General features: G+C 39.7%; 1 protein-coding gene across 11 annotated transcripts in view; it reads left to right on the top strand.

Moving 5' to 3' along the window:
* ACVR1 (activin A receptor type 1) overlaps nt 1-27,229 on the top strand; it is a 140,280-nt gene that overhangs the window by 86,067 nt on the left and 26,984 nt on the right. For all 11 annotated transcript variants that reach the window (XM_019022788.4, XM_031008816.3, XM_063694851.1 and 8 more), the window contains 5 exons: nt 9,968-10,231; nt 12,228-12,439; nt 16,385-16,484; nt 20,052-20,198; nt 24,366-24,641. In XM_019022788.4, the coding sequence (XP_018878333.1) occupies nt 9,968-10,231; nt 12,228-12,439; nt 16,385-16,484; nt 20,052-20,198; nt 24,366-24,641 (999 nt within the window). The remainder of the gene's footprint in view (nt 1-9,967; nt 10,232-12,227; nt 12,440-16,384; nt 16,485-20,051; nt 20,199-24,365; nt 24,642-27,229) is intronic.

Raw genomic sequence — 27,229 nt, 5'->3', positions numbered from 1 at the left:
TGCTAGTTTTATTATGAAAGCAGAAGCCAGAGCTGCTGACTTTTCTAACAACTTTTGCAGGACATTTAAATCCCTCTAGCTGGCCCTTTGTTCCTGTGTTGCCATGGAGTGTCAATAAGCCCAGCTCAGAATAACCCAGGCAGTGAAATGAGAGGTACAGCTTGCTCACTGGCATGTTGGCTGGCCAGGTTACACTGTTTTCATTGCTCCCATCTTGGGAGGAGCACTGGGCAGCTGGTTGCCCTGGCAGCTGTGAAGGTGTATGTCTCTTGGCTGCCCAGAGTTTGAAACGGAACCAAAACTTGCCTGCCTACTGAGTATGTGCAGCTCCTGACTGAGCTGATAGCAACTGAAAATAGCCCACTGAGCACCTGTCCCTTGTACACCAGCCCCTGGCCGACTGCCATTTAGGACAATGTGGACTTACTCAGTAGACAGGTGAGGTGCTGAGCAGATTTTAATGGTCTGAGGAAGATCTTGGAAACTTTGGCCCTACTTAAAAGGAAGAAAAAAAAAGCAGCAGGCTTCTGAGCAGTTCCATTTGGTGCTTCTGTGGTTAGTGGGTGGCCACACTGGCTATGTATGTACAGTATGTGCCTGAAGACTTCATATTGTTCTCCTTACAGCAGTTCAGTAAACTAAGTAAGTTTTCTCTTCGAGAGAAAGGCTTTCCTAAAAGTCTCCTAGTGGTAGCCATCCATGGTTTATACAGCCTCAGCTTTAGAAAGTTTTGGAGTTAAACTATTTTGTTTCATTTTATACCTGCTCTTTAATCCCTAGCGATTGTTAGTCATTTCTACAAGGTGTCTCTTCGCTAGATTATTATTTCTCGCTAGTCCAAATATTGGCACAAGTACAATCACAGAATAGAATCCCAGCATGTCAGGAGCTGTCTGTTCCCTTTTGGGATTTCTTCCATTTCCTTCTGGACTTTAATCTCTTCAGTAAGCTTGCCATTGTTGGACAGACTTGGTGGCCAGTGTGGATGGAAGCAGGCTCTGGAAGGAAATGTTTCTGAAATGACTGGTGGCATTAAAGCTACTATTTAAAAGTGACCCTTTGTAGATACTTGGGTTATCTTTAGGCTGTCAGTGATCTGCAGCTACAGGAGCCAGAGGGAATCTGCGGAAACTCTTGCTTGTTGCTCTCGCCTGGATTTGTGTTTAGATATTCTTGCTCCCCAGCCAGTGGCCCCGTGACACATCTCAGATTTAGCTGGCTTTCTTCTGCCAAAGTCCAAGATTATTGTGGAAGCTGGGAATGGTTTGCCATGGCACAGATTGAAGGGGAGGGATTGTGTGTTTGAAAAGCCAGTTCTGCTTCACAGCACTCAAATGAGATGCTTTCTGTTTCTACCTGGAGTGTAGGCACCTGGAGCCTTTCTGTGGGCCCAGGGGTAAAAAAGGACAAGCTCAAAATGACTCAAATTTAACTGTCTCATTTTGACTGTAAGATCTTTATTCTATGACTGATAAGCCAATCTTGTTCAATATGTTAAACCTGAGAATTAATGAATTATTTTGGACTATATTAATTACACTGATAGGGGAAAGAAGATATGGAAAGCAAAGATCAAGTTATAAAGGCTGGGATACAGAGGCACAGGCACATCTTCCTGGGGTTGAAGACATGGGATTCCTTTCTTCATTAACCTTTCATGGAGTTCTGGACTTGGTAGGGCCTTGGGAAATGAATGGGGAAATTGGAGGATAGGAAAGTAGCATTATCAGAGGCTTGGACTCTGCCCCAAGTTTTTACCCTTTTGACTGTTATTTCAAAATCGCTTTGGCTTCATCTAGGATGGAAAGTAAATACAGTAGCCCCCTATTTATCCATGGGGAATACATTCCAAGACCCCCGGTGGATGCCTAAAACCACAGATAGTATTGAACCTTATATATACTATATCTTTTCCTATGTGTAGGATAAAGTTTAATTTATAAATTAGGCACAGGAAGAGATTAACAACAATAGCAAAGTAAAATAGAACAATTATAACAATAGGCTGGCATCACCACTCTTGTGCTTTGGGGCAGTTATTAAGTAAAGGAAGGGTTCCTTGAACGCACCTGCAATACCATGGCAGTGGATCTGGTAACCAAGACATCTGCTCAGTGACTAGCAGGATGGTAGCATCTACAGTGTGGGTACGCTGGACAAACGGATGATTCATGTCCTGGGCAGGATGGAGCTGGACAACGTGAGATTCCATCATGCTACTCAAACAACACACAACTTAGAACTTAGGAAATGTTCATATCTGGAATTTTTTGTTTAATATTTTTGGACTGTGGTTGACGGTAGGTAACCGAAATAGTGGAAAGTGAAACGGTGGATAAGGGGGGATAAGTGGGGACTACTGTAGTCTGGAAGTTACTTTGTTCCCTCTGTGCTTTTCTCTGGGGCAGGATAGGTTGTGGAGCTAGGGAAGGGGAGTTTAACTAATTCAGGACATTTTCACCTTTAGCTGTGGGTGTCACAGTGCCTAAAGGCTGCATTTCAAGACTTGTTAAACAAATTGGAGCCCTGCTTAACTTTTGAAGGGTTTGTCTCTGTGGTTTGAAAGCTTCCAGAAAGGCTGTAGGGGTGTGGTGGAGGCTCGCTGGTGGTAACCACAGCTAAGATTGGCAACCTTGGAGGAGGCCCAGTCCATGAATCCCAGAGAGAGGTAGAGCAGGATGCAAGAAGAGAAATTGAACTGGAGAGCTAAGCACAAAAGCCACCCGCTGGCTTTTTCTCCACTGTTCTATCTCATCTAGAGCCCATTGTTAAATGTTTCCTGTAAAACCAAAATTCTCAGTGTAGAGCCCAGGTAGGAAACCCTTACTGAAATGCCATACACTCTCTGGTTAGCCCGAGGAGGTGGGGGAAACAACGAAAAGTGATTCCTCAGAATCAACCATTCTTCCTGTGGCACGAACAGAGCTTCCAGCCTGAGACATTCAATCGATGGAACCACATTCCTGGCTCTCTCCTAAGACTAAACAAGGAATGACTTCTGAAATGTTTACAATTCACTGGGACTTTCTTCCCTGTTCCTCCAGATTATTCTACTCTCTGTTACTCTCCCTATAACTAGAGCTCCACTTAGACATGGCCATTGGCACATACGCTGAGGAGACAGTATTTTTTGGTTTTTAAAGTATTCCTCAGTAGGCAGTTCCCGGTAGGCCTTGTAATCCTTTATTTCTCTGAAGCAGAGATTCAAGAAGTTTGAAGACACAATGAAGAAAGGGGTCATTATTTTCTCCCATATTAAGGAGTTAAAACAACTCCTTAATATGCTGTATTTGTTAAAGCCAAGTCTTTGCAACATTCAGAGAATCATAAAAGGCATGGAAAAGACAGACCAATATCGTCTTAGGTCATTACCCCACAGTGTTCTTTAATTTGTTAGTCACTTGAAAACAGGCTGAGTTTTTTGGCTTCTAAATAGAAGGTGTGGCTGCTGCAATAGGCTTAATTTACAGGGATTATTTCAGAGACAGGGAGTCAGCCCAGACACAAAATAAACAGATGGCACTTTTTTTTTTTCTCAGCTTCAGCAGTTCAAATGCAGGATGACTTAGGGATCCTTATCACCTTCAGCAGAGCAAGAAGGGGAAGATGATGTAATTCTCTCTTCCCCACTCCCTATTGAAGGTGCCATTATTTCACCAATAGGGATAAAATATGGCAGCAAAGACCAGGGAAAAAATGACAGCAAGGAGCAGGGGCAGCTTTTTCTCTACTAGGCAGCCAAGTCCTGCACTGACCCCTCCAAGCTGACGAGTTGCAGGTATGTGTTGTGTTTTGATGATTCTAATCACCATAGCCCAGAGTCCTCAAATCAACCATCCAGAGAAGGACCACCCACAGAGCCCAGCTGTTCTATTAATGTATTAAATAGTTCCTCATTTTTTTAAGGAACACTTGTATTTTACCTGTTCTTTTAACAAATTAACAAGCAAACAATAAACCTACCACACCACAAAATATTAATCTTCTATATTCGTGAGCCCAAGTAGGTGAACAGATGTGATGGTATGGCAAGCTCTTCCAGGAAGAAATGGTTTGCTCAGGCATGCCGGCTTGGTGACTAAGCCCTGCCTTAAGATCTGTGCTGACATTTAAAGACTTTATGGGCTCAGCCTGCTCTGAAAACCAGCATCAGGTCTCTTTCCACCTCTAAATCCTTTCTGTGAAGGGAAAATTCATTCTGAAGCAAATATTCATCAGGCTTGCCCTCCTGCCAACCACTGATGCTGTTGTGGGGTATGTAATGAACAGTGAGCAAAGTATTAATAGATGCAACTCACCCTCATGGTGCTTACAATCTATAGGAAAGGTGACATTCAACAGCCATGCAGACACAAGTATGGCTGTAGCTAAAGGGGGGTTCCTACTTTAAATCTGGGTGTGTGAACAAAGGCTTCTCTGAGGAAGTAACATGTAAGGTGAAATCTGCACAGTAGATAGTCACTAACTAGGTGGAGAGGTGTTGACTGGAGGGAGATAAGCATTCAAAGTGGAAGGAATTCCATACTTAAAAGGACCTGAGATCCCTAAGCAGGAAGAAGAGGCCTTTTAAGAACTTCCAGTAACTGAAGAGGAGACTGAAGAGCATGCAAGGATCAGGTCAGCCAGCAGTTGTAGGCCAGGTTAATGACTGATCTCTACTTTGAGCGTGATGGAAGCCCGAGAGAGTCAGGCTTGTGTATCTGAATGAAAGGGAATGCCATTTCCTGAGGCAGGGAACATTGGAGGAAGAATACATCTGGAGTTCAAAATCATGGAAGTTTTTGTTGTTGATATTCAATTTATATGCAATCTTCTTTGAATGCCTCTATTTGCCCCCATAACTGCTGAAATACATTTTCTTCTTGGCTTTACAACAACTAGGTGTCAGTCTCTCGGATAAGGAAAAAAAATGATTTGAGTTCCCTAAATGAGTGTTTTATAATGAGAGATTATTTAGGCACTGGGTGTATTTTATCCCTGAACGTATAGCCTGTCCTCTTGTCAGAGGATCAAATGCCCTTCACTAGGCATTCCAGACGGACCTTTGTGTTTCTGTCTTAGGAGCAGGCTTGCTGGCAGTGATACCTAGCATTGCAAAATCCTTCTTAAAGCCTTTGTTTAATGCCAGAGATCTCAAATGCTTTCAATTCTGGAGAGGTGCCAAACTGTGCTCCCGGATTAGGAGACGATGGAAGGACTCCTATAATCTATAAACCTCATATAAGCTTGCCATTTCGAATGAATGAATTGTTTAGAGTGTTGGAAGGAGTCCAGGGATACTTGAGTTCCTTTTTTAGCTATACAAATTTTGAGCTATTGGACTTTTATAATTATAGTCTAATTTCTGCATTATGATTTGTGCTACTTTGAGGTGAACTTGTGAAAAATTCAGCCTGTTCCTTTTGCTGCCCTCTAGGACAAATCATGGCCATGGGCCAGTTTGTTTACTTGTAGCATTTTCTTATTTGTCTTTTATGTCAAAGACATTAGTGGGAAATGTTGGTTTTTGTGCACCATTTAGAGTAATACTCAGTTTCAATGCCTTAAAGCATTGCAGAATGCATGACTGGGCAGGCGTGAATAGGTAAGTCCACAGTGTTGTGATTGCTAAAGTCCCACTTAAACATAAATGTGAATACTTTTACCATGAAGTACAAGATTATACCAAATTGTGGACAGTTTTTAAAAGTCCACAATGTTCTTTGGTCTGCCTCTCTCTCTGCCAGTCCGGCATTAGACTTGGAGGAGGTGTGCCCAGATGGTGAACTGAGGATCAAACAGAGCAGGAAAAATCTTTTTAAAGAGCTGGCCATGGTGAACTCCTGGGATTCCCAGCCTGCACCGCTGGTTTGTGGAGCCGGCCCCGTATTCTCCCTGGTGGTTCCGAAGCAGTCCCTGTTTGTGGTCAGAACTCCCTGCTGTTCCCAGCCAGCCCAGGCTGCAAGTGTTTTCACACGGCTCTGGCTCTGGTGATACAAAGGGCATGCAGTGCCAGCCATAACACTGAGTAATGCCGGGAGGTGCCTTCTAGAACAAACAATGTGGGTGAGCTCTGCAGAGAGGGAATACCTCTGGCTTGACATTTAAATTACTGAATTATTCAAATGAATGTCAATTAGGTGGAGTAGACTTTCTGCCTTCTGCCAGGGCACTTCCTGGATATTCGCACAGGCAAGTGTAAAATACTTTACATCAGATACGGTGCTTCCTGTCAGTACTGTTGAAAATCAGTCACAGAATCTAATTATCTGTTCCTTGGTGTTCCTTGATGTGTACTGTATTTATATCACAGCCTGAAAGATTAGGAGTCCACACACCCATACCTGTGGCCCTGAAAGGGGTTTTGTGATCATTCTCGAACCCCACCCCCCACTCCCACACCAAATAAAATATCACAGGCCCACACATGTTATGCTTATTCCTAAATTTGACAAGACTGAAAAAGTGAGTCATGGACATTTGGAGTCCTGCTGTCTTCCTTAGAATTGTGGATATTAAGATCCGAGAATGCTATTACTACCTTGCTTTTAACCTTCTTTGTTGACTTAGTAATTCTAGTTCAGAAAATACTTCCATCTACTCCACTCTGTCAATGAAATTGCCAAGGTGGCACGTAGCGAATGTGAGTGTGTGCATGCATGTGTGTGCACCTGTGTGGTCATCCTGTCATTCTTATGGATTGAGGGTCTTCATTTATATTTGGGTATATATAAAAAATAAATACATGATGAAGGACTTTGCTAATTAGTTATATGGGAATATACAAAGTAAGAAGATTGAACAGTGGATGAGGAACAGAATAGGAAAGAGAAGTTAGTGAAGGTTTTGTACTTCCCTGTTAGCTGTTAGACTCAGCTCAGGGTTCTTTCATATCAGAGATTGAGTTAATTATTACGTATCATTAACAGTTGTCTTTCCTTGCCTTTTTCTCCAATTGTGGAGGGTAGGTTATGAAAACCCTGGTATTTCACATCTTACTGAAAAGAATCACCAACTTACAGGTAGTTAATCCCTGGTTGTCCACATACAACTACAGGAAGTATATAAAGAATTTAAGGAGAGTGCTTAATAAACAGATGAATCCCTTTGATTTAGTTTGTGACCCTGCAGGATTAAAGCCTAGGTACACCACAGAGTTAGGTATAATGAGTTAAATTTTACTGAAGGTGATATTTACTTGAGGCTGCCACGTCTGGCAAACTCTTTAGGTTATAGTCCAAACGTCTGCCAGGCTCCGTGCACAGCCTGTCAAAAACTAGAGACCTTGGAAAAGCAGTGCCCCTTCCTGCATCTGTGTACTTATAATTTAGTTTGGGATGGAACTTTAAAAACAGTTTATTTTGAGAGCACATAATAGAGAAATGATTGTTGTTGTTACTTTATTTTTTTAAAATTTGGCATTTTTAAATTACAAGCGTGGGTGTCCTTAATCCTTTGGTTCCCTGGACTGTCCGTTTAGGACCATTTAGGACCAATGATGAGCAGGCTCTCTTCTAGTCTAGCGTTGCTGGTTTATTGTTATTCTTAGCAGCCCATACATTCAGCAAGCTGAGTAAATCATACTCGTCAATTCATTATCAGTCCATGAACAGCTCTCTCCTACTTTATTTTTATTTTGCTCCTTCATCCCAGCACTAACCCCTTATCCCCAAACCAGTGTCAACAGGCACATACTCTTCAATGGGTTAGGTATATATCCTGGGGTATCTATGATCTTTTAAAAGTACTCGGGATGTTAAAATACATGTTTGTGTTTCAAATTTACATAAATTGCATTATTTCAGGTTTAAGCATAGTCTTTTCAATTCCCTGCCATAGATCACAAGCAAATTAGTCTGACACCATGAACTCTCCCCCTCACTCCGCCCATCCACTTCCCTCCAAAGAATCATCACCTGTTGGGCAGCATAGTTGGCAGCCCTCAGCCTGCTTTGTGCCATTCAAGAGTGGCAAGCATGTCTTAGACTCCCTGGAAATATTATCTTTCAGCTCTCTTTTGGCAAGTGTAAACTTTTTGCTGGATTATGTCAACAGATATACATGTTTCTGATCCTCATAGAAATAGATTGGTGCTGGAATTTCCTTCGGATTTCTCCAGGCAAGGAACATAAAGACTATCTCTTTGCTCATTAAAACTTTTGCTCATTAAAAATGTTTGAGGGCTCTTGATTCTCAGGGGTGAGACTGGTGACATACATAGACTGTCAGCGGCTATTTTGGATTTTCTGCTTTCAGGCATGTCTTTGCTCTTGGATGAGCCCCTTGTGGTTTTCAAAGGAACTAGCAAGTCAATTATAAATAGAAGGCTGTGTCTGTGTGTCTGCATGCACTTACTCTGTGGGACGAGGCACCCACATTACAGTGGGCAGTGAACTATTTTTCCACTTCTTTGAAGAGGGAAGAAGAAAGATTAAGAATGCTTTTCTCTTTTTGAGATAACCCACATCTCTACACACACCCACACAAATCTGTGTAAATGAACTTGACATTTTCAAAGACCTTACCTTAAGGTCTCCTCTGGAAAGCACAGCCACCCGACCTGTTATTTTAAGAAAGAAGCATTTATCTCATAGACCCACTACTGAGGGTTCAGGGATTAGAAGGCAGCCTCTATGTGCCATAGACCTTTGGAGGGAGCTCTGAAAGCTGAATTTCCTAATATGAACAGTGCTTCGGCAAAAGTGGCCTCAGCTAACTAATCAGTGGCCTCTAGGACTTGGCTGTTTACATTTTATCCTCTGTTTCCTTCCCCACTAGTAGAAACTGTGGGACCAGCAAGTCTAAACTAATCATACTGACAAGGGAAGAAAAAAGAGTAATGTGAAAATGCAGATGCAAATAAGTATTCTCAGAAAGAGACAATTAAGCAGAGTGATTAGATGTGCTTCCCCTGATTATCCGTTTCTGCCTCTTTCCATTGCACCTTGAACTCCCTAGGTGTGTATTCTTCCAGTGGTCCCACCTGTCACCTTACTGTTCAAACATTATTCGGTTCTCTTGGTCTCCTTGTGCCCTCATTCTCCATATTTGGCACAATTTTTTTCCTGCCAGCCAAAAATTCTTAAGCAGCTGTTAATTCCCACTATAATCTATGCAAACTTTAGTGTTACCACTAGTGAAAAAGTTAGTCTAGGCATCTAGCTGGAAATATTGGTACCATGGATTGTAATTATAGATTGTACAGCCTTGCAAACTCTTATTATATTACAGGTTGAACATCTCAAATCCCAAAACCTGATACTTGAACTGCTCTGGAATCCAAACCTTTTTTAGCATTGACCCAATGCTCAATAGAAATGTTCATTGGAGCATTTTGAATTCTAGATTTTTGGATTTGAGATGCTCAGCCAGGATAAATACAACTATTCCCCAATCCAGAAAAATTTTTAAATTTGAAACGTTTCTGGTCTCAAACATTTCGAGTAAGGGATACTCAGTTTGTAGTATATTTCTGCCATGTACCTGCAAGAATGTCAGCATTCCTTGTTTTACGAGTTGATGGGGATTTGTACAGAGCTAGCAAAAATTAATATTAATAGCTTCCATATATTTAGGAGCTTTTTTTTTTTGGAATAGAATAAAGGTGATAAACATTATGTTCCAGTAAAACATTTTATTTTCATGCAATAATTGGGATCTGAGAGCCAATCACGCTGAAGGTTATATGAACACCACAGGGGGAGAAGCTCATTTTCAGAAGTCTGTGGACAGATGATAGCCAGTCTTTGTCCTAATATGATCTAAAAGGGTACACAGCTTATATAAATGAATTGCTATGTTGAGAGGCAATTATTATTTGTTGGTTGGTTAGGTGACAAGGTGACAGCATGTGGACCTCATGGTTGATGGTGATGCTTAGCTTGACTTTCTGTTGATAGGGGTGTTTGGAATGGTCATTCCCTCAATGAAGGTGAAACTCATACAGTAATTCCTCTTTTTTTTTTCCCTTCCTTTCTCTCCTTTGCAGATGAGAAGCCCAAGGTCAACCCCAAACTCTACATGTGTGTGTGTGAAGGTCTCTCCTGCGGTAATGAGGACCACTGTGAAGGCCAGCAGTGCTTTTCCTCACTGAGCATCAACGATGGCTTCCACGTCTACCAGAAAGGCTGCTTCCAGGTTTATGAGCAGGGAAAGATGACCTGTAAGACCCCGCCGTCCCCTGGCCAAGCCGTGGAGTGCTGCCAAGGGGACTGGTGTAACAGGAACATCACAGCCCAGCTGCCCACTAAAGGTTCCCGTGGACTTTTCTATTTCTAGATCAAGGGGTTTTGTTAGTGTTGTCCTGGGTCCGTGTAGGTTAAAGATCTAAGTAGCTATGAGGCATTCCACCTACATTTTGAATCAGAGGCGAAGAGCTACAAGGAAGGTCGCCCTGGGTGAAGAAGAGAAAGGAACAGCCTTTTGGCATCTAAAAGAAGGATGGGCATTTTGGGGAATGTAAGCAAGGTGATGTCCATCTTGGGGACAGCTTAGCTGACCAGTTAGCTTTCTCTTGGTTGCTGTGACTCAGGTGAACAGCTCCCAATACCTTTTTATGTTACTGACCCATGATGTCATTCATAATTTCTGAAACAATTCTGCTAGTAAATACTCATCTCTGTGTCAAGTGTGTAGGGAGGAAAACAGAACGTACTGGTGACTGAGTGGAATGCCTTTCCTGTTTTATGAGGAAGGAGATAAAAGAAGGCTCACTGACCTCTTCTCCCATATCTGATGCCCAGTGACCCTATCACTGAAACTTGAAGCAGGATGAGATTTCACACAAACCCTGTAGTTTTTGTGGAATCTTCTCTCTACCATCAGTACAGATTGCATATGCTAAGGAAACCAGTCCAGCTCTGAAACTGTTTCCCTATTAAATGAGCCCTAAATTGCAATCTTAAAGTCTCTGCAAACATTCATGTAAACTCATTCTAAGCCAAATTTATTCTCTTACCATATAGTACATTTTTAATAGGTTTAGTTATTTAATTTTGCACTCAGAAAAAAGAAACAAACCAAAAAGTGGAGGAGAGGTAACGATGAACATCCAAAACTAGAAATGTCAGCCAGCAAGGAAGGAGGCAGAAGAACAAAAAAGCTGATGCAAGATCATGTTCTAGTAATTTTGAAGTTATGGTGATGACTTTAAGGCATATGGAAAAGGTTAAATTCTGACAAGCAAATAGGATTGAATAATCCAAGAGGGTTTTAAAAGAGATCAAGTATTTACATGGTTAAAACTAAAAGGGTCTTTGATGGAATAAAATTTACTGTTATACTTTGTGAGTTAAATTTTTATTAATTGGGTGGATAGACATAAACAAATGTCTGAATTCATACAAACATTATTATACCAACTGTGAAGTTTCTAATCTGCAGATCACTCCGCTAGACCTTGAGTTTTAATAGAAGTTTTTTTTTTTTTTGAATTTAAGGACATTCTAATCTGATCAGCGTGGCCACAGTATTTATAATTCAGTGTTGCATTTTGTTAGTTTTACACTTTCTCATGCAAATGACATATGCCATGGAGTATGATGTATGCCAAGCTGTTGATTAGTTGGGCTTGGAAAGTTAAACAAATACGTAAAGGAAGTTAGGCTTGTGATTGGATGGCTGAAGAGACCAGTAATATGGAAATGGGTAAGGCCTCTGTAGGGAAGAACAGGGCCTGATGACATAATGTCATGAAGAGGTCTGAACCCAGGGAGTGAATCAGTGAATGGATGTCTGAATAAGCGAGTAAATGAAGAGAGGAATGAATGGGTTCCTAGGCAGAAATTGTGATGTAAAAAAATCAATGAGAAATCAGCAGTAGACACCCAGGATATATTAAAGACAGAGACCACAGATGGGTAATTTGGTTTTAGCTCAGGTAGCCCTTTCTCTTAAGGATAGTACAGTGTCTGTAAGGGCTTGATGGTGAAACATACCAAATCCAAGTTAATAAGAGTAATATCAAAGATTTGTACAGTACTTTATATTTTAAAATCACTCTCACATTCATGCATTAATACAATTGATTCTCAGTGGAATTTTTTCAAATTCTAGTTGTGTCTAATTGAATGATGGTTAAAATGTCTGGGCCATTGGCCAGGTATTAGGAAGTGTTTTAGTTTTAATACTTCGTGAGTTGTGAGACTGTGTGGTCAGGATCAGGAGCTACTTGGTAGGATATTGGTTATGCTAATAATAAGTAAGCAGTGATCCTTACAACCAATTCCCCTTTTTCCCCCCAACTCCAGGAAAATCCTTCCCTGGAACACAGAATTTCCACTTGGAGGTTGGCCTCATTATTCTCTCTGTAGTGTTCGCAGTATGTCTTTTAGCCTGCCTGCTGGGAGTTGCTCTCCGAAAATTTAAAAGGCGCAACCAAGAACGCCTCAATCCCCGAGATGTGGAGTATGGCACTATCGAAGGGCTCATCACCACCAATGTTGGAGACAGCACTTTAGCAGTAAGTCATGACCCCACAGGAAATCCCAAGCATAAGGAAGATGTCTGGAGACACGTTCTTATTTCGAGCATGAAACGCTAACCAGTAATGAGTGACTGAACAGTGTACACACATGCTGTTGGTTACTTATGTCCTAAACAAGCACATGCTGGCACCTGTGTAGTCTTCCCATATCAGAACAGCCATTTTAGATAGACATTTAAATAAGGGATGAGATTTATTTTAGTAGTGTTGGTAGTTAGTTACTTTTCTCTGAGGAGTAAAGCAAAAGAGACAGAGAATGGTTGCCTACAATTTTGGAGGGTTGGAATTTGTGGTCTTAAGTTACTCTATTTTTAGCCATAAAAGTGCTCTTTTAAAAAGGCACCTTTTGCTGAATATTAAATATTAGTTTCCTTTCTAGATTATTTCAACACCCTGTAATTTAAGGCTTAAAAACTTGACATCCAAAAAAGCAGCTTTTAAATTTTGTATGCTCCTGTGGTGCCCCCTTGTGGAGTGCAGTCATTTGGTTAAACCGGTGTTGTCCAATAGAAACATGTGCATCACATATGTAATTTAAAATTTTCAAGTAGCCACCTTAAAAACAAACACACGAAAAAACCCAAAAAGTTTCTTAAAAGTAGATTTAATTTTGACAGATATTCAACCAAATACATACCATTTTTGTCATTTCAATGTATAATTGATTAAAAAATTATTAATGTAAATTTTACATTCTTTTTGCTTTTGAAGTAAGTTTTCAAAATCTTGTGTGTATTTTACACCTATAGCATATATCAATTCACACCAGCCACAGTTTACTTGCTCATGGCAATGTGTGGCTAGTGATTAACCCGTTGGACTGCACAGTGTTAGAAACTATTGTATTTATACATTAAAAAATTATTCTTTTGCATATTTTTAAATGATAAAATCACATTAAAAAGTGACTATCTCCTTTTATTTACCTTTTAAAATTGCTTACCAAGTGTTCATTTTAAAGACGCTTTGAACTTTAAGTGGGGAAAGGGTATCACTTGCTCTAAATAGAAGGTTATCATAAAGTGCAAAAGAAAAAATAATAACATTCTGCATGGATATTATGCTGAGTCTGATGCTTACTCTGAAAAATTTGAGATTTGTGGGTGTTAAGTGAGTGCAAGAGACGTGCCAATACCAATTTGAGACTCTCTCCTTGTCACAATCCGATTAATTGAAAGACAGTCAAAGTAATAACTTTCTAATGTGATTCAGTGTTACTTAATGCCGTTGCCCATGCGTATTTGAAATCATTTTGCAGTAAGTCTTGTTCTGCTAGACAACAAGCTTCAAAGTGTCTGATAGTTCTGCAGTTACACTTGCCCTGCAGCTCCCCTTATGCTGGAGAAGACTTCCCCTCACCAGTGACCATCTGGGTAGCACAGATGCTACACCTGGACAATTGCAGGACCCACCTTTGGCAGGTTGTCACAAACATTTGGTAGTGCCTGATATGGGCTGGGAAACATCCCATTCTACTGCCTGCCCCATCACTGGGCCATTTTTTGGTATGTAAAAGAGGGAAGTAACCTTCTGTAGCTTCCATTTACCTACTGTTTAAACTGTGGTACAGTGGAACTGGGGAAAGAGAATGCAGTATAAGGACATTTCATTTCAAAAAGTAGAGAAATACAATTTTTTTTTGTTAGATATATACTTAGAAGTCTATTTCAAGCTTTAAGGAAAATTAAATGAGTTTATTGAGTTAGTAGCAAGAAGATGTGAGGATGAATCCTGACAAAGCTTTAGCAAAGCAAGATTCTAAAATAGGTTAGTTAGAACTTCATTCCTCAGAGCTGCTAACATAACTAATTACCAAGGGCAATAATAGGAATATCTGGTGTAAATTACTGTTTAAATGGCTTTTAGAATTTTGAGAGAGGAATGGAGCATATGCCAAAATAGTCCTTTAAACTCAACCATGTCATGTGACAGTATATCATGATATAATAACACAGTAAAGAACACTATTTAAAACAAGTTGTCATTATTGGTCTACATACTTGCTTATTTAAGCAATATGCTCATTTGCATGTTTCAACAAAGCATGCCCTTACTAAACAGCACATCTACATTGAAAAACAAGCCTTGGCCATGCATGGTGGCTCATGCCTGTAGTCCCAGCACTTTGGGAGCCCAAGGGGGAAGATCACTTGAGACCAGGGGTTAGAGACCAGCCTGGGCAATATAGTGAAACTCTGTCTTGAATTAAAGAAAAGAAAAGAACAAAAAGAAGGCTTGGCATCTGAGAGTTGGGATATACGTTTGTTAGTCTTGGGTTGATTTTTTTATTTTTCCTTCCTTAGGTCTGTGAACAGGGTTTAGAAGCAGGATCATACATTATGAAAAAAATAACACATTAGTTTAATTTTCAGAATTATTCTTCTCGAAAAAGAATGAATGAATAAGGAGCAAAAAGAACCGCAAGAGAGAAAATGGTTAGGGAGATATGAAACTCTGCTTCATCTACACTCATTTTCTTGTTGATTATCCCTTTTGTGGTTTTTAAGGGTTCTAAATTTCTTCCGTTGGATGCTCAGCTTTTGGTAATTTTGCCGATCAACAGTACTTCACAGTGGTGCTCAGAAGAAGTGAAAGAAGATGAAATTCACACAAATCAATGTATTGCTTTAGTAGGCCAGCCAAAATGTTTGGGAAGGGATGAGCTTTGGGGAATATTAAGTCAATATTACTGCAACCCTACCTTTATCACCCATCGGCACAATATTGTTTATTACAGATAATCTATGCCTGATACCTGCTTCTTGGCTTATGCTGAGAGTAAGAAGGAAAACCTTATCAATGAACTAACTGGGAATCTTTTTGCCAACACCTTCATTTGTAGATATTAACTTGGGGCACTGGTTTTATGTTTTCAATGAAAGCTTTATTTGTTTTCTTTTCTGATTTGTGAGTGATTCACATTAAGAAATGATAAGTAGGTGTTGATATAGTTTTGCTCCTCACCTGCCTAAAAGGAAACCTCCATCCAGGCAGCCCGTTGCTGCCTGCGCTTACCAATTTAATGATCCACATGGTCATTGGAGTCTTTTCCTTACAAATCACATTAGAGTTGTTTGTTCCTTATTCCTAGTTTGTTTGTTCCTAATTAGAGTTCGTTAGTTGGTATGGCAACTAAAGTGAATCATTTGACAGATACTTAGTGAGAATAGCAGAATATGTAAATTATACCCAGTTCTTGAAGTTGAAAGGACCCCCCCACCCTTTTCTGTTCCACCTGCTATTCTCTCTACTGCTTCCCTTGAGATCATCTCTGCTTCTTGGGCTTTCTGATTTACACCTTCAACTTTGTCTGCTCAGCTTCTTTCATTATATATTTTATTTGGAAACTCTGTGTATAAGAAAGGACTACTTATCCTTCGGGAAAACCTATCATATATTAGGTGAAGTGCTAGCTTCTAGTATTCCGAAGAAATAAAACCTGTCCTGGCCAGGTGCGGTGGCTCATGCCTGTAATCGCAGTGCTTTGGGAGGCCAAGGCAGGCAGATCACCTGAGGTCAGGAGTTTGAGACCAGCCTGACCAACATGGAGAAACCCCGTCTCTACTAAAAATACAAAATTAGCCGGCGTGGTGGCGCATGCCTGTAACCCCAGCTACTTGGGAGGCTGAGGCAGGAGAATCACTTGAACCCGGGAGGTGGAGGTTGCAGTGAACCCAGATTGCGCCATTGAACTCCAGCCTGGGCAACAAGAGTGAAACTCCGTCTCAAAAAAAATAAAAAATACAAAACAATAAAACCAGTCCTTCTTCCTTCTTCCAGAGGAGCTTTACATGTACACTAACAGGCCATGTGTCCCGGATTGCTGCCCTTCATGTGAGTTACAATGTCATGCATGCTAATACTCCAAAGTGGGAGCTATATTGCTCAATCGTTTCTTTTCCCCCTTGTCTTAAACCACAGGATTTATTGGATCATTCGTGTACATCAGGAAGTGGCTCTGGTCTTCCTTTTCTGGTACAAAGAACAGTGGCTCGCCAGATTACACTGTTGGAGTGTGTTGGTAATTCTTTTTTTCCTTTCTTTGTGGGTAATATGCAGTGTTAGTTGTGTTTTTGAAGTAAAAGATGGAACTTGGAAAATCTGCTTTTTGTTACCTGTTGTTTCCTTATTAAACTTATGAGATGTGGTCTCTATTCTGTATGACTAATGTTGGAGCACCTGAACTTGTTTAAGCTCTTATCAAAGGAGTCCATCACTAATGAGTACAGAGAATGCCGAGTCAAAAGCTTTCAGTTGTAAGTGGACCCTTTGGGATGATGAGAGAATGCCCAAAAAATGAATTGATATGGTTGCTCCTTACCATAGGTATTGGATACTCTGAAGTAAGTAGGCTTTTGGACAATAAACTTCTTTATTGCAATTCTTTAATTCCTCTCATTCTTTTCTTCTTTTTAATGGCAATAATTAATGAACATAATTAATGAAACCAATTCTAGCAAAGGGATCTTTATAACTCCTTTACTTAAATATGAGCTATATACATTTCTCCATGGCCTCTCACATTTTCCCAATACATGAACATATTTGTATGTAGACATAATCATGTTGTATATATAATTTATGTCCCTTTTTTCAGTTTTAAGCTCATAAACATTTCATGTGTTTGTACACATCACAAATATTTTTGAAGATTATGTAGCAGTCCATGGAATGATAGTGTAACTATAACCATACTGCTTGAAAAAGATTTTGCACACATTGCTTCTTTCTTTTGAGTTCTCAGAAAAAATTCCCAGGAACTGGGGGTTCCTGGGTCAAAATTTGTAAATGTTTTTTACAGCTTGTTTTATATGCTGCTGATTGGCTCTCTAGGAAGATGGTACAAAGTGCCTATTTCCTGATTTTTGTTAGCTTTACTTTTATGTGGCAGGTATTTGCAAGTTCCATAATCATTTTCCTAAGTTTCTCTTTTAGACGGCTTGCAGGGATGGCTGCAGTAGCAATAATGGGTTGGCAACCTCTCCACACCCTCCTCCTAGTGCTCATGGTTTCCGAGGGCTGGATTTTGCAGCTCCTGCCGTTGCATCTTTTGCTTTTGGGAGGTGACCTATAAGCTGCCCCCACCACTTGGCTGCTGTTCTCCAGATTTTCTTCTTGTTTTCATGGAAAGAGGGACACCCCCAGTCTGAGTAGTAGAAACGGGGAAGGGCAGAGGTAGGAAGAGCAGTGGCTGCTGCCCCAAGGCACAGGAGTAACCAGTGGGAGCTTGGTTGTCCTTTCTCTAGGTCTACAGCTATTGTCACTGTTTGCTGCTTCTCGCTTCTCCTCCACGGCAGATTGTGAATGGAGAAAATAAAGATGGAAAAGCCCCAAATGTGCTCATTAATTTCAACCAGAGTTGTCCTCTTGTACTAACTAGTATCTTATTTGATTATGAACAAGATTATCTGGATAGTGGTAGGAAGACATTGAAGGGGTACATTTCCCTATCTCATCTCCCCTCTCTACTACTATTCCATGCAAGCTATCTCAAGATTAGTCTTCAGAGATTGGCTCCAGAGTACAAATAGCAAAATAGTAATGCACCTTTAAAATATGTAGTTTCTGGTTCTATAGATATTCCTCAGCAGTCTTTTGAAACAGTATAAATATCATTATTGCATTTTCTTGGGTTAGGACTAAAGACTTTAATAAAAGCAATGCCTTTCATTAGCTTGTAGTTAGTGTGTTCATGTGGTACAGCTTTTAGTAAAAATATATGTGATGAACTGCATGGATGGCATGTTATTTTTGGTTCAAAAACATGGGAAGTTGGGTTAGGGGAGTCATTTCTGGATGACGATCAGTGAAACTACAAATTTCAGGTGCCTTAAGGGAGCCTTTTTGTGGGGCTCCATGGCCAGGGCTTTCGGGCAGCTCTGCTTTTGTTTTAGGGGCTTCTGCATAATGATGAATTTGCGAAAAGCATTTAACAACTTCATTTGAAAACTATTGAACAATATTTCTATTTTAATTTACCTACCTCGACATTCATCTTCTGTTTTCTTTAAAACAACAACCAAAAAAAGGATTTGAGGTAATTTTGTATCCGTAATTCCCTGGGATATTTTGCTCTCATCCCCAATGACAAAATGAGGACAAAGGGAAAATAAAGATACAAAATAGAACCAAAGGCAGGAAAAGATTAGCATATCATTTTCTGGCAGCCATTATTTGTAGTATCTTAGCACTAGGTCTCATCTTGAGCTATAAATGCTGGCAAATTGCTATGGCTTTATTAAAAGGAATCGTGTACTAAATTATATTTGTGTGACCCAACAGTGGCCCACAATGAGCACTTGTTAGCCACATTGAACATCCTTTTGGGTTAGTTGTTGGTATTTAATAGGGACATGATATTCTTGTCAGGTAATCTAGATTTAGTGGTTGTGATTATGATTCAGGTGTGTCTCCTGGACAGAACTGCTTCTCTCTCCATGTTTGGGTTTTCAGTGACTTAGTGTTCCCGCAAAGAACTGTATTCCTGTATATGCAGGTGGTGCTGCAGCTGCTTATTAGAAGCTGTGTGATTCCAGCAGTCACTTGCCTGGGTAGAAAGCCCCACTGCCCTGCAAGTTATATCTCTTGCCTTGTTATCTAGGCTGATTATACCCCTCGTTGATCCTCATAGTCTTGTGGTAATTACCTCCTCCTCCAACCTCCTTGATCACCCCTACCTATAATTAAAGAGAAGAATGGAAGAGGGAGCATGCAGTTGACAAGCTGACAAGTGTGTTGCTGCTGCAAGAGGGGGCCATGCACCAAACAGATTAGATCACAAGTAGAGTTGCCACGTTTTCCAAAATGTATTCTCCAAGTAGCCTTTTCAGTGTAGCCCACTTGTAGCATCACAGGAGCTGTCTGACAAACAAATACCCATGACCAGTATCAGAAGAAGTCAGAACTCTTCTGGGATTATGTATTTAAGACTTTGCAAATCCTCTTTTTGAAATACATCTTCCGCCAAGAAATCTTTATGGATGCAGTGGCTGCATGTCGATCTTCTAGCAGCATTGTGTTTTGGTTTGTTTTTGTTTTTTAATCCTTAGAACACACATTTTAAACTTAATTGTTCTCCTTTGTGGAAAAAATGCATATCTAAATTCACCAATTTGGACAGTGCCTATGTTGATCCTGTGTGAAGGGAAGGAACCAAGGAAGGAATTCAGTTTACTGATATGCACTTTTTTGGCTTTCAGAACACAATTGAAATTTAATAATCTGTACCATTTCCTAAGTTTTACTTTCATGTGTTTTAAAAGTCATATGCATTTTATACCTTTCAACAGAGGAATTTAAATGTAAACTGAGTAATTAGCAGCTAATTATACAATGCAGATACAGAAGGCAGTTTGTTATCACAATATGGTAGATGAGAGGGGCAGCTTCCACCTTATTTTTGTATGTCTTTATAGGCCAAAAAAAAAAATAAATAAAGGTTGTGATATTTATATTCCCAAGCTGAGTTTCTCCAGTAAGCAATGGAGGGATTAAGAGTTGCATGCACTACATTAATTATTCTTAATGATGGGCTGGCTGCCTCCAAAATGCCTACTGTTCTGTGTCACATATGTTTTGCTTTCCATAGGGAAAGGCAGGTATGGTGAGGTGTGGAGGGGAAGCTGGCAAGGGGAGAATGTTGCCGTGAAGATCTTCTCCTCCCGTGATGAGAAGTCATGGTTCAGGGAAACGGAATTGTACAACACTGTGATGCTGAGGCATGAAAATATCTTAGGTAAGTACAAGGATAACCCCCTCATTAATTGTATCTAGGGAGAAATAATTGTCTGCCTTTGCTCTCTCCGTTTTGGTGAATGTGAATTCGAGAGTGTCTCCTAAAAAGCAATATAGGGATCCTTAGCATTTATATGCTGTTTAATTTTCTCGAACACCAATTTCTTATTTAAATCTGCAAATAAGTTTAAGACTCTCTGGATGATGAAAAGGAAATCCACTAGTGCTAATTCTTATTCCTACATCTGCAGATCGTTATTTAAATAACAAAAATTTGCCCCATATTGTTCACTTCAAGGCTCATTGGTTGTTCTACTCACCCCACCCTTTTTGAATATTTATTACTTGAATCAAACTAAGAAAGATCTTTGGACTATTTCCTAGAGATTCACAGCTCCCAGGGATATCGTAATTAAATGCACATTCCCTCAAACTAGGCATCATTTTTAAAACCCAGATTTGCAGAGGGATTCAGGATACATTTTAATTTAGAAACTAAAGCTTAGCAACATTTGTGAAATATGTAAAGTGCCCGTTGAAATACTGCTATGGCAGTATAAAGGGTGAGCACACTCCTTAGGCCCATTGACTTCTGTATTTTTGAAAAGTTTCTCTAAGTGTGTTTATACTGATACATGTATGGTGAATGCTGCCTGGAGTGCTTCTTCAATAGTGGATATAAAGTTTATATAGAATTTAACTCTGTATAGGGTAGTGTTGGCCACCTTATGGCTATTGGATTAGGTCTGGCTCATAGGAAGGCCATTGCCAAAATTTATTTCTATTTTAGCACTGCCAATTTAGTATTTAAATGAGTCAAGTTGTCTGCAAATAATGATTTGACAGTTGTCCAAAGCTTCAAAGCTTTGCTTCCGTGGTGTGGTGGTGATGTTCCATCTCAAAATTTTTTCAGTTTCTGTAGTTGATTTCTCACTTTTGCTTACCCATCGGGTCCTAGTCATCACTTAATCCTCCTCACCTCAGCTGTCAGCTTTCCCTTTCCAATTCATCTCTCCACTTGGAGTTGTCTTCCACTGGGGAGCAGAGATCATTCTGTTCAGTGTCTTTGATGGCTCCCAAATTTCCTGCAACACTTGTGACTGGTATTCAAGACTTCCTGGTTTGGGGCTCCCAGGAATCACTTAACCATCCTTTACAAGTATGCCCCATTCAGTTACTACTAATACTGACCATTCCTTGAGACCGCCACAAACATTTAGGTCTCACTGTCCTTCCTCAGGTTGCTCTTGATCACTCACTATCCTTTTCACATCCTCCAACCATTCCTTCCTCCGTCAAAACCTCTTGGCCCCTTTTAGTTTTGCCCAGTGGAATTAATTGTGCTTTTCTGCATTTCCCGACTTTGTACCTCTGCTCTAACTCTTACCACACACTGCCTTGTGTTGCAGTTAAACGTCTGTGTGTAACAAGAATAGCAACAGTAGTAACAATAAACATGCAATGGATCATTACTACGCGGTAACCACAGGTGCATTATGTGCATTTTGTTACAGAATCTTCACCATGACCATAAGAAAATAGGTACTCTCATTTTCCCAGTTTTAAATGTTGAGGTAACCAGTATACAGAGAGGTTAAATAGTGGAGGTGGAAATTACATCAGGCAGCCTAACTCTTAACCACAGTTGTGTACTCAAAACACAAACATTCTATAAAAGTACTCTAGAATCGTGAAGCAAAGGTAGTTATATAATTCATGCTTAAGAGATAAACAGTTAAAAAGAAAACCCTGCTTATTTAAAAGTAATTTTTTTCCTGATGGTCTAGAGCATAATTAATGGGACAGATAAAATTCTTCCCTAAGACCTAAGGGGCTTAGTGAAGGTGAGATAATAAAAATGTATTCGTTTATTATTTATTTATTTAATCAGAAGCTCCTTTTTCTTGGGGGGAGGAAATCAGTAGAGGCTACACAGATATATAACAGTAATTTAATTTCTTTTGAGTGGTGCTGTTAGAGTTTGGGGTTTTTTTAAGAAAATCATTAAAGATTAGTATTATTTGGTTCAAACTGTTAAAGCAGAAACATTTTCTTTATTAAGAATAACTAATGTCCAAGAACACATTTTGATGCATATTGTGGCCAGCTAAGGGCTCCAAGAGAAGCAGCATCGAGGGGAAAAGCAGACTGGGGAGTAGGGAAGGAGTGGGAGACTCAGGGCTGGCCATGGGAATAGGCTTAGAGGAAGAGAGAGAAAGAAGTAGAGGGTGAAGGTGCTAAAATATTATTCAGTTTGCTTTGCATATGTCCCATAGGTGAAAATGTGAAATTATTTTTTCTCTGAGTAGAAATCAGTTTGTTTGGGGACAGTATGGCATAGTCAGTAAGAGTCTGGGTTCTAGAATCAGACCTACAGAAACCTAATATCAATGATGTGATCTACTTACTTTGTGTGGTTTTTGGAGGATTGCATATAAAGTTCCAGGCATGTAGTACTCAATAATTATTAGCTGCCTCTGTTGTGGTTGCCAATGATGATGATGATCAAATAGGGGATCTTTCTTGGCTCACAGAGCCTTCCTATGCAAGGTATCAGGACAGCTAGCACTAAATTCAGAGTTGATAGCAACTTAAATAGCTGTGTGATCCTTGGCATCTCCCAACACCAACTTTATTATCTGTAAAATGAGCATAATGATGTCTTTCTTACCAGCTTGTTGGGAAAAATCTCATGAGAAAATATATGTGAAAGTGACATAAATTTTATATAAAGTACCATGCAAGTATAAAGCATTTTAATGTATTTTCTCTTACATTTTCATAAGTCATTTAATTCTTCCTCAAGCCATATCCGTCTTAAAAAATTTTTTTTCTCACCTCTTTTTAAGTCCCAAACTTCACTGTCTACCAGCATGGTTCATATATGTGAGAATAATCCTAGAAAGGCACCTCTGTAGCAGAAAAGGCAAGCACACGTCACAATTTATTTCATAAGATAGGAAGTGCCCCTAACTTCCAGTCTTCTGCATGCTCAAAAGTTCCGTCCAGATGTCTAGAAAAATCTCTTCCGGGCTGATCGCGATGTCTCACGCTTGTAATCCCAGCACTTTGGGAGGCCAAGGCAGGTGGATCACCTGAAGGTCAGGAGTTTGAGACCAGCCTGGCCAATGTAGGGAAACCTCATCTCTACTTAAAATACAAAAAATTAGCCAGGCGTGATGGTGGGCCCCTGTAATCCCAGCTACTCGGGAGGCTGAGGCAGCAGAATCACTTGAACCCAGGAGGCAGAGGTTGCAGTGAACCGAGATCGCGCCATTGCACTCCAGCCTGGGCAACAAGAGGGAAACTTCGTCTCAAAGAAAAAGAAAAAGAAAAAGAAAAATCTTCTCCAACCTCTTCATCCACATTTGTCAGTCACTCACTTTACTTCAAGACCAGTTGAGTTGCCACTTCCTAATGGAAGCCTATTGTAACATCTAGTCTGAATTACTATAATTTCCTGCTCTGGGCTCATGTTGCCCTTTGAAGATATATATTATAGTACTTTTCATATTTTATTGTAATGTTTTCATTTTTACATCTGTCTTCTTTAGCCAACAAACACTATCATCTTGGTTTTTCTGTGTGTGACTGACAGATAGCATCATAAATACTCATATATTTGGTTGGTTTCTTTTTTTATTTCGTGAATCAGTCAATCATTTAATGTAAACTCGCCCCCTTTATTTTACATCTGAGCAGACATAGGCTAGGGAGCCTAATTGAGTTGCCCAGTATTAGACAAGTAAATCACAGGCAGAGTCAGGACTAGAATACAGTACTCAGGTTTTAGATTTGATGTTCTTTTAGGATGGTTGATGAATGGTCTGTTCCTAAAATATCAACATGCTGAAGGGCTTGGCACTATCATTATGGGTGAGCACAAAGATATTATTGCTATCTGAAACTTAAGGAATGTAAAATATCTTTTAAAGTATTATGTATAATGAAATGAATATGAAATTTTCCTATTAGCAGTGCCCTTTTAAGGAATAAATGCTATTATTTTTCTCTGTTGATGCTTCTGTAAACCGCCTCTTAGGGCAATTGGTCAGTTTAATTACTTTTTGTTACAGATGACATTTACTGCGTAGGTCGCTATTTCTAAATACTTTAAGTTATAATGTGGAATCCTCATGTATATTAATTTTGTTCTTGCTCTCTCCAGGTTTCATTGCTTCAGACATGACATCAAGACACTCCAGTACCCAGCTGTGGTTAATTACACATTATCATGAAATGGGATCGTTGTACGACTATCTTCAGCTTACTACTCTGGATACAGTTAGCTGCCTTCGAATAGTGCTGTCCATAGCTAGTGGTCTTGCACATTTGCACATAGAGATATTTGGGACCCAAGGGAAACCAGCCATTGCCCATCGAGATTTAAAGAGCAAAAATATTCTGGTTAAGAAGAATGGACAGTGTTGCATAGCAGATTTGGGTAAATTTCTAAAAATATTTTTTTCCTTACCAGTTTTATTTTTGTTTCAATGGTTAGGTGAGTTGCATCTCTCCCCCACAACATGTTATGCGAAATTTCAAACATGCAGAAAAGTTGAACATTTACAATGAACACCTTTATACCCACCACATAGATTCTCACATTAACATTTTACTATCCTTAAGCATTATTATGTATTTATTCATCTATTCATCTCCCCATCCATCAGTCCATATCAACCTTTGATAGAGTTGAAAGTAAATTGCAGACAAAGGAATTCTTTCTTATGATGATTTCAGCATGTACACTAGTATATCATTGACAAGAATGCATTATTTGCTTTTTCTTTTTTCAGGTAAAATTTATATACTGTGAGATATACAAATCTTAAGAGTTTTGACAAATGTTGTAAAACCCAAATCCCTGTCGAGATACAGAGTTTCCCATTACTCTTGACAGTTACCTCAGGCTCATTCAGTCAGTCCCTGCCACACCCCACCTCAGAAGTAACCAGTACTGTTGCATTTTGGTTTCACAAACCTTCACATAAAGTAGGTGCACAATAAATACTCTATAGAATTAGTTTGTCTTAAAAGTGGTCTCTAAAATCATTCTGTAACCAAGGCAAAAGAATCAAGTTAAGAAATAGGAAAATAATCCCTGAACTGATTCACTCTTTTCCCTGTTAGGATAGCTCATTCTTATGGTGTTAGAGTAGTACTCAGTGTAGCTTTAGTTGCATTATAAATAAGAGTATTTTCATTTATAGTGGCATTTTATATAAAACCATGTTCTTCCTGGATTCCTAGAATATTGGCTAAATAATTGTGCTAATGAGAATTCAGGGCCCTCTACTTGATTAAACATGGTTTATATGATATTTATATTATTGCAATTATTGTTAGCCTGATAAAGGTTTAGACAAAAATAGCTTTAGTTATGTAAATAACAAAGTTTATTTTTGTTTGTTTTTAAACATAAGGGATTTGACATGTTAGGAAAATTTATTTCCTTTGAATCCCTTTAAAGTCTTTGCTTTTACATTGAGAAATTACAATGTTTCCCAAGTAGGAGAAAAAAGATTTTAGGATAAGCATTGAAAGAGCATGGCCCTAAAGTTTTTTGCAGGCATTTTTAGTTGTGGTGTAGAGGACTTTTATGGCTTATTCCATGGCTCTTAGAGCCAGGGCGATTTGGGTTTAAATTCTGGCTTTCTCAATTACCCTGTATTTTTGTGCAAGTCTATTTATCTATTTACCTGGCCCAAGTGCTGACACTGCTTTCACTCAGTGAGACAGGGACGGTGAGGGCGAAGGCGGATAGGGTTGGGAGTTAGCCAAGAGGAACTCCAGGGCTTGACACTGTGCCCTGTACTTCTGCGTTGTTAGAAACTTGCATAACAGTGTGATCGTGGCCGGGCGCGGTGGCTCCCGCCTGTAATCCCAGCACTTTGGGAGGCCGAGGCGGAAGGATCACTTGAGGTCAGGAGTTCAAGATGAGCCTGGCGAACGTGATGAAACCCCATCTCTACTAAAAATACAAAAAAAAAAGAAAAATAATAATAATAGCCGGGCGTGGTAGCGTGCGTCTGGAATCTCAGCTACTGGGGAGGCTGAGGCAGGAGAATTGCTTGAACCCAGGAGGCGGAGGTTGCAGTGAGCCGAGGTCGCGCTATTGCACTCCAGCCTGGGCGACAGAGCGAGACTCCGTCTAAAAATATATATATATATATAGTGTGATCATATATTACTCATGTAACTAAAAAATAAGCCCACCTCACAGGATTCTGGTAAGGCCCAGAAGTATTATAAATGTCTGGTAAACAATAAGGATTCAAGTTGTAGCTTCTGTTCTAATCCAGTGGTCTGGGGAGGGTGGACAAATTGAGGTGGCTCTTGGTTTTGGTTTATGGGACTTGGTAGGGAAGGAATTGAGGGGACCTTTGCAGTAAGTCCAGCTAATTAATTTTTCAACTACATTTCTTTTGGCTTGTTACCTTCCAATTAGATATATGGGTTTGTATAAAAATCTGTTAAGGCGTTATTATTCAGGATATGGTAAACAATGCAGTACAGGAAACAACTCTTATAAGACCATAATTTGTATATAACTTATCAGTATATACCTAGCAATTAAGGGTCACGTATTAGAAATAGTGTTCTATGATTAATCCTGCAAAAAGATCAGTATTATATTGATTAATTGATTGAGAGAGGATCTTATTCTGTTGCCCAGGCTGATCATAGGTCACTGCAGCCTCGATCTACTGGGCTTAAGCAATCTTCCTGCCTCAGCGTTCCAAAACAGCTGGGACTACAGGTGTGTACCACCACACCTGGCTAACTTTTTTTTGTTCTTAGTAGAAATGAGGTCTCACTATGTTGCTCAGGCTGATCTTGAACACCTGAGCTCAAGTGACAATCCCATCTCGGCCTCCCAAAATGTTGAGATGACAGATGTGAGCCACTGTGCCTCGTCTGTTTTTCTTTTTATTATTAAAAAATTCAAATGTTATAATGATCACTTAAATCCCGAACACCTAGATTCAAGAACTGTTAAAACTTTGCGATGTTTGCTTTATCAATCTG

The sequence above is a fragment of the Gorilla gorilla genome, chromosome 11, assembly GCF_029281585.2.
Source record: "Gorilla gorilla gorilla isolate KB3781 chromosome 11, NHGRI_mGorGor1-v2.1_pri, whole genome shotgun sequence".
Taxonomy (NCBI): domain Eukaryota; kingdom Metazoa; phylum Chordata; class Mammalia; order Primates; family Hominidae; genus Gorilla; species Gorilla gorilla.
The sequence above is the reverse complement of the archived record's forward strand: the minus strand, read 5'-3'. Positions and strand labels throughout refer to the sequence as shown.